Raw genomic sequence first — 12,326 nt, 5'->3', positions numbered from 1 at the left:
GTTTGAAAATCATTTAACACAAGGTTTTAGTTGAAAACATGAAATCATCCAATTCTTAAGATATTTAAAACAATATTACTCTTGGATGATTTTGGTGCATAAATAAAGAATGAAATGCATGAAAGTCCTAATGCACCAATTGTTGAGATATTAGGAATGCTTTCCTTATATCATTATTTCCTTATATCATTTAGTGTTGAAATATTAGGAATGTTTAGATATTAGGAAAGTTGAGATATTAGGATATTAGTTGTTATTTCCTTATATCATTATTTCCTTGTATCATTCCTTCCCATTCTTAGAATGATGATTACCCTTTATATATACTCTGTACATGAGCGAATGAAATTTTTTAATGAAAAAACTATCATTTATCAATTTGAAGACCAACAACCTTACAAAGAGATCTTATGAAGCTTTGGTCTTAAAAAACTCTTCTTTTTTAGGTGGTCTTCTTCTTCATGATTTCTCCTTGGCTTGATTTGTCTTTGTGATTGCTACTTTGAAAATCGTCTTGCCTAATCACACTTGAAATATGATCATTAGTTCTAAACCTTGTTTTGTTATCATCAAAATCAAGATTAACCAAACCTTGGTTTCACACTATTCATTCCAGAGAACATAAGGTTGAAGTTGGAATTCAGGGTTTGAAGAACAGACCTCTACAGGTAAGATTCTAACCCATAGATTAATATTTTAAATTCATTAGTTAATTTCAAATACATTAGATATTTTTTTGGAAAATCCAAATCTAGGTTAGGGTTTGTTTATTTAACTTTTAGATCAAAATGTTTGAAAAATTGCAAATATAGGTTGATTTATTGATGAAGATAGGAAAATTTCAAAAATTTCAATGGAATAGAAAAATAAATAAATAAATTTAAAATAAAAAAAAAATCAAAGGAAGAAAAAAAATTTTAGATTTAGATAATAAATAAATAAGTCGTTTGTGGAGGCTTTAGATTGAAAAGAAAATAAATAAATAATAAGAAGAATTACATGATTTTTGGATTTTGGAGGGGTGATATAGATACTTGTATTTATGGTATTAAGGCATTGTATTTGTGTGCATATTGTTGGAAGGAAAAAAAAAAAAAAAAGGTGGTGTCAGGGTTAAGAAAGAAAGAAAGAAAAAAAAAAAGAAAAAAAAAAGAGGCATGTGCATTGGAAGAAAGGCCTAAGAAAACCAATATATATATATAAATAATGAATCATCATAATAACGATGATGACAATTGGAAGAACTTGCTTTGTTTTATTGGTTTTGTGTGTATCGAAAACAAGTAGGTGATGGTTTGGATGGCTATTGAATTTGATAATTAATAAAATAATAATATTTAGATTTAGGTTAATATATAAGATAATAGTAATAAATAGATCAAGAGATTTAGTAAATCTATATATATATATATATATAGAATTTTATAATGAAATAAAATTGCAATTTAATTAAATTAGTAATGTGTTATTAAAAACAAATTGGGAATTTATTAATTTATTTAAATAAGGAATAGATTAGTTAAATTATAGATAAATAGTAATAGTTATTTCTCTTATGTTATATTAGGTGAATAGTGGATTTTCCAGAATTATTTTTCTCCCAAGTTTTTGAGACTTCTTTCGAGGTAAGGGAAATTAATGCAGTTGTTTTTTTTTTTTAGAAACAAATTTTTATATACATCATTTGGAAATGTTTTGAGTTATTATTCCTTTTATAAATTGATCAAGTATGTTTTGCATGTAAAGTATGTTAGAACCTTATATTTTGTTTATAATAGAGAAATGTGGGGATATTATATTTTGCAAATTTGAATGATTGAAATAAATGTTTGACTCTGGTTTGTTTGGCCTTTACCAATGGGGTATAATAGTTAACTTTTACATTTCTTGGTGAGAAATGTAATTGATTTGGACCCCAATCTCTAGGGGTTTGGTTAGAGGTTTCTAGTACTAGTAGTGTTTGGTTTCGTCTACCTTAAAAAAACAATTTGAGGCTAGTCACCTATTTGAAAAGTCCCACCTAACTGGACACCATTTGATGTTTGATGACTAGAGTAAATAAATGATTTGAATGTTTTGACTGAATTTGATATGAAAATGTTTGAATCAGAAATGAAAGTGTACAGTTAAAAATTTCGAATGTATTGACAAAACTGTAAAACCAAAAGTCAGATCAACATTTCTTTTGAAACCATTCCACTTTTATTCCAAACCGATGGATCAATAGTACTAACTTACCACCATATTTATATAAAGCATAATAAAGAACCACTTATCCCTCAACAAGAACCAGAATGGGAAATGACCCATTTAATTGAATTTCCATAATATATTGTTACATTTAGGGCTTTTTAAATTTATGATCTTAGACCAAACATAAATAATTTTTTTATCTTGTTAGAGAAACAAAAATTGTCTATTTGGAGAAACCAAACTCTTGTACACATTACAATTTCAAAACCTTTTATAACTCCTAAAGAAGAAAATTTTATAACTGAACTTATTATAAAATTACCAGAACCATCATTTTACCTTAGTAATAACACAATATTTTAGGACGATCCTGACGAAAAAGGTTATCAGAACCTTAAAAATGCGATGAAACGATGACATCAACAATGACGATATTGAAATAATAACTATGTTCCCAACTGCAAACATTTAAAGCAACAAATAAATATCAACAAAAGATAAACATTGCCACATTAAAGTACTTTTGACCACATGAAAAGAACGAAAGAAAAAAGAAGAAAGGAAGTGGCGGATGAAGGAAGGGAAAAAAAAAAAGTCAAAATTTTATATCAACTCCCGTTAACACCTATGTAATATTTTTTTTTTTAAAAAGATCGAGTCATAGTAGAAATTTTTTAGAAATCAAATTTTATTACTAGAGTCTTTATTCTTAACCCTTGACCCATAACTTGTTTTTGCCGAAAATTGGCATATTTTTGGGACACTTTGTTTGGTCAAAAGGGTAGTGTTACCATGACACAAAGTGATGTTTTAAAATTTTGATTTTATTCAAAAAAATTTCTACAAAAATCTAATCTTCAAACAAACTGTCTATTTTCCTTTCCATCGCTGCTTGTCATGTTGCAATAATATTTCCAACAACAATTATACTAAAAACCTTAGAATTAAAGGTAGATGCAATGTTAGATATTGGAGCCAACAAAAATCTTTTATTTGAAACCTTAGTGCCTCAAAAAAAACCTTAGTGCCTCAAGGACAAGCTATTCTTTAGAAAAATTATCATAATTTAATTACAATAATTTTAATATCTTGAAAAAAAAACTTGGATTAGATAATAATTTTCTTTCAAAAAATATGATAATCTAAGTTTTTTAAATTAAAAAAAAAAAAATACAAAAAATGACTTTTGAAATCCAAATTACATATTTTTTTAGTTATAATTTAATTTATTTATATAATAGTTTATTCCCAACTATTAAACTTATTGATCATATATATATATATATATATGATTTGTTTATTCATATTAAATAATTTTTATATCTATTGTTGTTTAATATATTATTAATTATTAAATAAATTAAAATTTAAACGGATGCATGAACTATTACTCATCTGATTACAATGGCCTCATTCATGCACCTAATCACCTTTCAATTGTCTTTTTCATAGTTAATCGTCATTACTCACTTTTCCTCTTTTCTTTAGGTGGGATGAGAGAGTTACAACTAATCCATTATGGAAATTGCACCAAATCATCTCTTTGTGTTCTAAGAAATGAAGAATCCTTGTATTTATCAAAATCATCAGTGTCTTCCAATTGAAATGTTGGTTAAGATGATGATTCACGTTGAAAAAAACAACATCAATGGACTTGTGCATCAAGCCTCCAAATTATTTTTATATGTATATAGATATATAGTTATATTATAAATAGAGATTAATCTTCATATTTAAAATTGTAGTTAAAGAAAATTACATGAGGCATCAAAGGAGAGATGAATCATATGATATATCTTGCTAGAAAAATTCCTAGTCAGCCCATGGTGTGAATTTAGGATCGAGGTGACTTCATTGTTAAAAAGTTGTAGAAATGTTCGAAATCCATAGGCTAATATGATAAGGAATAGTAAATTTTTATTTTAGAAGATTTGGTAACCCTATTTGAATCAATATTTATGCTTTATTTATTGTGAACTTCTCTAGAATTGATTTTTTTTTTTTTAATAGTTAGAGTTTCTTAGCTTGGAGAAAGTATACTAAGGTGTTACTCTTTTGAAGAGAGCACTTACAATGAAGCACATGGGAGCAATGTATGTGTATGGAATCATTTTGTTGTGCAGAGCTAGAAATTTTAATGAAAAAGAATGGTTATATCTTTTGGATGTGGTTAAGAAATCAATCTAGTTAGAGGAATGCAAAGCAAGAGTGAAGTCTTTCATATTGACAATGTGGGTTAGAAACCAGTCTTACATATGAAGAACTCAAGATCTATAGGTTAGAAACATGTAAAAAAATAGAAGTTGACAGACAAAGATTGGAGTGACACTTATTTTGGAGAAGTTGAATGTGAGAAAGGTTGCTAAACTTGTATGGCCGCCAATGAAGTCTCCACCTCTATAGAATATTTAAATAGATTATAAGGTTGTTTAATTATGGTTGGTTTGATTTTGATATAGAATGCACTCCCATCTTTCTCAATTTTTTTTTTTCTCATTTTAGTTGTTTCTAAAAAAAATGTTTGGGTAAATAAAAACGAGTTTGCATTATCTTTTGTAAATAATTTTGTGAAAGGTCATTTTCCCATAATTTTTTTTAACTAATAAAATTGAATTAGATTTTAGTACTTGTAAATAAAATTATAAAAGTCATGTTTTCAATAAAAGTAACAAAAATCATTTTATTTGCAAATAAAATTGAATTGAAATATATTTGTAGATAAATTTATAAAAAAAAAAAAAAATCATTTTTCTAAATTATTTATAAAAATCACTTTTCTTAAATTATTAAGATTGTAAAATTCATTTTTTTTTATTAAGTAATTAATTATCACACTTCCTTTAACTTATTTATTAAAGGTTTTTTTAGGGTTTAAAGGATGCTTTCATGGTACATTCCCAATAAATTACAACTTTGTTTTTGTAGATATGTTTTTTTTTAAAATGAGTAATTTTAATGTTTTATTATTTATTTATTTACCTTTAGAAATAAACAAAAATAAAAGACGACTCCAACTTTTCAAAAATTAGTTTTTCATAATATAAAAACAAATCTTGTGATCAAGTGGGAATCCACATAAAAGAATATAGGTCCACACTAATCAATTTTCTTTTCTATATTTTAATAAAGATGAGGATTTCTCCAATATTATGAGCTACTAAAGAAGATTAGAGGTTATATGGAGGAGAATGAACAGATGGATGATGTTAGATGTGTTGCTATTTCATATGACATAGCTTCATAAATCTCCTCCAAATTCTTTCTAAGAGTTATTTTGAAGTTCAAAATAGGAGATAAAACTATTTTAGTATATGAAAGTTTTGACATGACTCCAATAGAATGAGTTTCTTTCAATATGTTACAAGTTCTTGAGGATTTACAGATAGTTTCTGGGATACGGTGAGGAGACTTATTATTATTATTATTATTATAGTGCTTCATTTATGTTAAAAAAAAAATTTTGATTTATATTTCATTTTATCAAAATTGTATAGTATATATTAGGGGCATTTCATAAAGCAAAAATATTTCATGATGAATTGATATTAATGACATTGTTCAGAAAGGGAAAGAAATTTGAATATGACAGCTATTTTTGAAATGATTTTTCACATTTGGTAAATTGTTTTTTCGAATAGATCTTTTGGATGATAATTAATCTTGATCAACTCATGAAGTTGGACTAAAATGTTAGATTATTAGTTCCTTGATTTTCAAGTCATCAATGTTTTCAATTCTTAATTTAAACATCCATATTTTTGAGGAATAGATGAGGGCTTGGGGCTTTGCACACAAGTTTCTTGCGAATTTCCATGAAAATAGGAGAATAGTGAAATTAGTAAGGAATAAATTGAGAGAAAAAAAAATTATCTTGTTCTCAATTATGTGATTTATTTATAGTAAAAAGAAAAATTCATTTTTATGTCACAAATAATGAACTTTTAATAAACTCTATTTTTTTTAAAATTTAAAATTTAAAGAGGATAACTCATTTCTTCTAATAAACTTTTAAAATAATTTAAAATTTAAAAACTAATCCAATTTATAAAAGAAATTCCTAAGCCAAATGACACAAATAGTCTCAATAATTGAATAGTAAATATGTACAAAAACATGGCTTATTTGCATAAAGTGAAAATTATGCTTGTTAACATCATATTTTATAACATTTCCTAAAACAATACAATTTATGATTTTATTGTTAATATTGGTATTCGTCTTTTGCCAAAAAACCATTAACTTTTATTTAATTTTACTTCATTCATAACTGTAAAGTTATGTTGAATTTAAATTCATATTAATAAAAATACAATTTATAAATAAAAAGGATTTTTAAAACAAAATTAATTATTTTTTCCAAAAAGGTTTTTTATTTTGTTTTTGAAAAATGTTTTAAAAACAAGTTCTAGAAATATATGCTCCAACCACTTTATTTTTTTATTGATTGAATATAACATGAGATAAGATAAGAGATAAGATATTATATCTTGTCTGATGTTTGATTAGTGATAGAGTAGAATGAGTTATTTTATAACTTATCCTATATTCAATTAAATATAAAATAAGTGGTGAGGTATATTATCCACCCACTTTTTTTTATGTCTTCTAGATAGAATATGTTAATCCCATGTTAATATATGATATATATGGGATATGCATATCGTATGTATCATAAATTTATATGTTTTTATCAATTTTTTTATATACTTAGTTTGTAAAATAATTTTTTTATTATAAATTAAATGTATGATTAAAGAAAAACTATATAAAAAAAATTATAGACCAATATTAATATATAATATATAAATTAATTTATATATTAAATAACATGATATAAAAAAATTTATTTATAAAGTTTAAATATTTAATTATGAATATTATTAAATATAAAAGAAATTTTAAAATTTTAAATAGAAGATATTGAAATGTGTTTTAAACATTAAAAATAATCTATATTTCATATACATATATATATATTGAAAATCAATATGTAATTCATATTCATTGGGATATGATATCGTAGAATACACGTATCCTATTCTATCCAATCATATCCCACACCAACCAAACGTAGTCCTTATGCATAAGAGGAATTCCATTAAAGAAATGATCAAGTTTAATCTTATTTATCGTTTTTGCCTTTTCTTTTTCACTACCCTGTTTTCCTCATTATTTTCTGTCTCATACTTTCCTGTCCTTTTCAGGTTTCACTATCCAAATAATAAAGCCTTAAATTAGACGATATAAAGAAATATAATACAATAAACCATTACCAAATAATTGCTTAAATCATAATTAAGTTCAAATTTGAAAATTTTCATATGTTAATGTAGTAGTTAACCTTACAGTTACACTACAACTACCAATTTCAGGTATGATCTTGGGACATTGAAAAATGCAAGTGGTTGGCACAGGGCAGAGCTGCATGCAAAATGATGTTTTTGGTTCCTAAGGAAAGGGGAATATACAAGAAATACCTGTTGTTATTGCTGTGATGATGTGTCATCAGTGGCAGCAGTATCAATCATCTGCCTAGCAGATATCACCCTGTCCAGGGTTTCGTCCGGGACTGCAATTCCAGAAGTCTCCATGTCTGCAACTATGGCTATGGCTGCGTCCAGTTCCCCAAGATCCAGACATAGAATGATGACTTCATTGTAAAGGGGACTGCAAGAGGAAAAAAGGAAACATCAAGACACAATTTTCTCAATGAAACCATCCTAGATTGGATTGATAAAAACCTACATGGTTTCAACCTCTTGAGAACTGATCTGAGCACAGAAATCAGGATACATTCAGCATAATTAATAAGCATTTGGTAACTCTATACCGTCTGCAAATTTCAAGTGGCCAAGTTGAGATTTACTAGCTTCAAATGAGGCCACAGGTACTGCAGATCTTATCCCCACAATACTAATTGCAATATTCTAATTCTTGAGGATATTGAGAGATTTCACTTGCATATAAATAACCATTATGTAGCAGTTAAGGGAGCTTGTACTCATATTCTCAAGCAGAGAACCCAAGCACTATATGATACAATACGAGTGTTAGGGTGCAACAGTGCCACTCTAAAAAGCTCGGAATGGGTTACCCAAATGATGGTAATCCAGTGTCATAAAAGGCTGAGCCTACCCTCATTCAACACTTATTGGTTTTTAGATGAGATGGTCAAAGCCCAATCCAAGAATGAGGATTGATACCAACAAAATGGTCTGAACCAAGTCTTTAAACATTTTATAACAAGCAGCAACAACTCAGTGTGCTACTCATGTTTAGTATGTTTTAGAATTCTTCCATTAGTACGTCTTTTCCAGAAATGCATTAGATATCATGATAGAAAACAAATTCTGAAACAAATATTGGAAAATGCTCAGGTGATTCTAACATTGCTTGTTTGTTTTTAGCTGGCACGTCTGACAAGATTCAATATGAATTTTTTTAAATATAAGTCATCTGCAATTATCATTTCAGAAGCTTAATCTTACCTCCCAAAGACGTAACCGAGTTTGTGCGTTGTCTGCAAGACTTTTAAGAAGGCTGAAGGGAGAGGAGCCCTTATAGCTGCTCGCAGTATCATAGCACAGTCTCCAATAGTTGGTGTCCCACCCAATTCTATTACCTGAAATATAATTCAATATTTGATTTAGCTCAGAGGGAAAAAGATAAAAGGCAATTATTTTGGCTACAGTGAATATTCAGTATCAGGGTGATAGGAAAAAACAGATTCTTTTTGGTGCATTAGCTCAGAAGGAGAAAGATAAAAGGGAATTATTTTGGCAACAGCAAATATTCAGTATCAGGATGACCAAAGAAAACAGATTCTTTTTGGTGCAGTCTTTCTACAGAATCCTTAGGGAAGCCACATGATATATCAATATGTAAATGCAGCATGGAATGATAAATACAACATTTCATTGTAGTGAAAGTTTCAAAGGTGTACATGGAGAACTCGAGGTTCGAAATGCAGACATGTCAATAGATACATCAATTTTGGCACTGAATTTCAGTTTCAACAAAAATATCTAAAACACAAGATGCAAGTAACGATTGAAACCTGGTGGAGTAGCAAAATATGACAAGACATAACATTAAAAAGAAAAGTTTATGCCTACAAGTGTTGCAGATTTAGAAAGTTCCTTTATCCATATGTATGACAATTCATTATCTTTCCTAACAATTTATAAAACAGAAGAATGAAATACAACAATAACCTGCTAAGGATGTTTACCATATTGCTCAATTCAATAATAAGTTCTTGAAACCTTTATTAGTATGAATTTTTGCTATAGTTTGACAACCACAGAATAAACAAAATGATAATAAAAATTGTTGAATTTTTTTTTCCCAATAAGAAAATTTATATAGTGGAAAGAAAAAGTTGGTTATTCTTCAGCCAAAACTGAAAGAACTAATGAATATCAGCACCAACACAAGAAATGAGAGTCTCAACACCCTCTTAACACTAGCAAGGCACCAAAAACCCAAATAAACCGTAGGGAAGTAGGAGGTCCTTGACAAACATGTCTACAGAACAATGCTCCTCTCTTAGCCAACCAACCTACTACGTAATTGGTGGACCTCCACATCCAAGAAAAGCAACAGTCAATCTCTTTCTTGACATTTAAGATCTTCCAAATCCTTGTATCTCATCCCCATACTCCCCCTCCTGTCCTGAGAAACTCATGAGATGGTAATAAAAAATTTTCATATTCATTTTCGTATATACATAAACATATAGTTTAGTAGCTTTTGGGATTACTAAATTATTATTTGGATGTACATGAGAACCTTGCAGAGACCTACCTGTTATACCATAAAATATTGCAGAATGTTTCTTCAAATTTATAATAGACAAAGCTGGTTTCCCGTGTGCAGTAAGTAATGGAAAAAAGGAACAAATGGAAACAGGAAAGGGAGAGGAGAGAAAACAAGGGTAATAAATAACATCTTTACCTAAGACAAAGAAAAAAAATCTCAGGAACATCTTAAATTCATCAATTTAAGGAAGTTCAGCCAAATCAGTGTGTTAGAATTCAATGGGCTATGATATCCATCACAGACACCAGTTATTTGACACAGCAGCCCCCAAAGAATTGAACTTTGCTAAACAATGGTGACGAATACTGATATTGGTTTCAATTGGAAAGCAGGTTAGATATTCAACATCAGAAAAAAGGAAATGTTAATTTAGTAGTTTGTCGTTACATAGCCATTTCAAAATTTCAATTCTGACATGGGTTCTGTACTCAATATTAAAGAAAAGGAATAGCAAAATTAGGAGGTGCTTTACAGTTCCAATATTTTGGATTTTGAGATAGCCTCTATATTTGTTCCACTGATACGACATGCCAATGGTCATCCATGAATGACAGACTAACAAGTTCAAAAAATTAGCTGAACTCCAGAAAAAAAAAATCAACTAAGCATATGCAATTCCAAGGAACCATAGTGATGGGGAGAAAATGATAAATACAAACTAAACAGACCAACTGAACTAGGAGTAATTCATATAGATGAGGAAAGATGATGTATAATGTGAAATAATACTAGAATCAGAAATGCAGTAGGATGTAAGCACAAGATACGCGAACATGCCTTCAGCATTACTTTGATTGCCAACTCAACTTCCCATTCCTGTGTCCAACTACGAGGAGGTTTGTTCTTCAGTTCTTTTTCCCAAGTCCAACCCCAAACATCAGCAATTGTGTACATGTCTGATACATCAAAAATTTTTCTCTCTCTCATCTCTTTAAACGCCTCATGTATGTCTAGAGGAAACCAGTCATCATCATCAGAGTCCTGCATCCGTATGCAACAAATGTATTGAATTTCTGTTTTTGACAGAAAAAATGGTGATAGATAAACATCTCCAAAGTTGGAGAAAGAGGAAATGAAATGCACATGCCAAGTAACTCAAATGCAAATAAAAAAGCTGTGGCATTTTCATTTCAAGAGATTGTTAAAGATTTAGAAGAAACACCAGACCAGAAATAATTTATCCTTGATAACATCTTCACTTAAATGCACAAGCCAAGATGCAGGAAAATGGAAACCCAGGCCCTCCTTAACTGACAGGAGGCTGCCTTCAAAGATTTTATTGTTGGTCAAGAGTTGAGAATAAGGGCAATTAGGTCACAATGAGATTGATTTAATGAAATTTATAAGTGGAAGGGTATGTTTGCCACCAAAGGACAGAAAACTTCTGTTCTATATAATCAGGTGGGATGACAGTGAACATTAGATGAGCATATGACACACCACAACACCAAGACTGGTTTGAGCAATTATGGCCATGACATGAATGGACAACTGCATTGGGTTTTTTCTTTCTTTCTTTTGTTTTGGTTGTTATAGATGTTGTCTTTTATATCATGCTTTTTGTGCTAAAACTTGGGAATCATGCTCTAATTACGAAGTTTTTCAATCATGCTAGAGAGTGTGTGAGAAGGCGATGAATGCTTCTAGATCAAGTAGAATTTATTGGGAGTCTACAAAGATGTCTCTCTCTCTCTCTCTCTCTCTTCCTTCCTATGAGTCAATATTGGCAAGATAACTCCATACAAATAAAACCTTACACCACACAGCAAAAAGGCCTAATAGGAAAAAAAAAAAAAAAAAAAAATAATTATCCTTCTACCTCTGGCCCTTTGAGGCAAGTTCTTCCAAACACTGAAACCAGCTAGGAAAAAAAAATTTCAATTGCATTATCAAAACACACAAATGAAACTATCTTGTACTATTAATAACATTTTCAAGACAAAATGAAAACATGTTTCTTGATTCCTTTCTCGTCATACTCTGTTTTTTTGACAAACATAAATAATGGACACACAGACAATGTGCTGTAGGCATTGAACAAGCCTGTATGCAGTGGTATACAAAATGAATACACATCAATATGTATCTCTACATGAAAATGCAGGTTTTCTAGAAAAAACTATAGTTCCTTACAGATTGCTTACACCATTTAACATATTATATATGGAAGACAACTTGGGAACAAATCCATGTATCCAATAAGAGCATTAAGTACTTTAAGATAGTAATATGTACAACCGTGATCAACCTACATTGTTGTCTATGAGGTGAACTTCTAGATTACAAGATTGCTTGTTTCATGTAGTCTATTT

General features: G+C 29.0%; 1 protein-coding gene across 1 annotated transcript in view; it reads right to left on the bottom strand.

Moving 5' to 3' along the window:
* Window positions 1-7,462: 7,462 nt before the first annotated feature.
* The window catches only part of LOC100241547 (uncharacterized), a 61,123-nt gene continuing 56,259 nt past the window's right edge, over window positions 7,463-12,326 (bottom strand). The window contains exons 11-13 of the mRNA XM_002268058.5: window positions 10,792-10,995; window positions 8,682-8,815; window positions 7,463-7,860 (exon numbers count right to left, since the gene is read on the bottom strand). Coding sequence (XP_002268094.2) covers window positions 7,677-7,860; window positions 8,682-8,815; window positions 10,792-10,995 — 522 coding nt within the window. The 3' untranslated portion in view covers window positions 7,463-7,676. The remainder of the gene's footprint in view (window positions 7,861-8,681; window positions 8,816-10,791; window positions 10,996-12,326) is intronic.

The sequence above is a fragment of the Vitis vinifera genome, chromosome 4 (genome assembly GCF_030704535.1).
Source record: "Vitis vinifera cultivar Pinot Noir 40024 chromosome 4, ASM3070453v1".
NCBI lineage: Eukaryota > Viridiplantae > Streptophyta > Magnoliopsida > Vitales > Vitaceae > Vitis > Vitis vinifera.
Note: the sequence above shows the minus strand (reverse complement) of the source record. Positions and strands in the feature narration are given on the sequence as shown.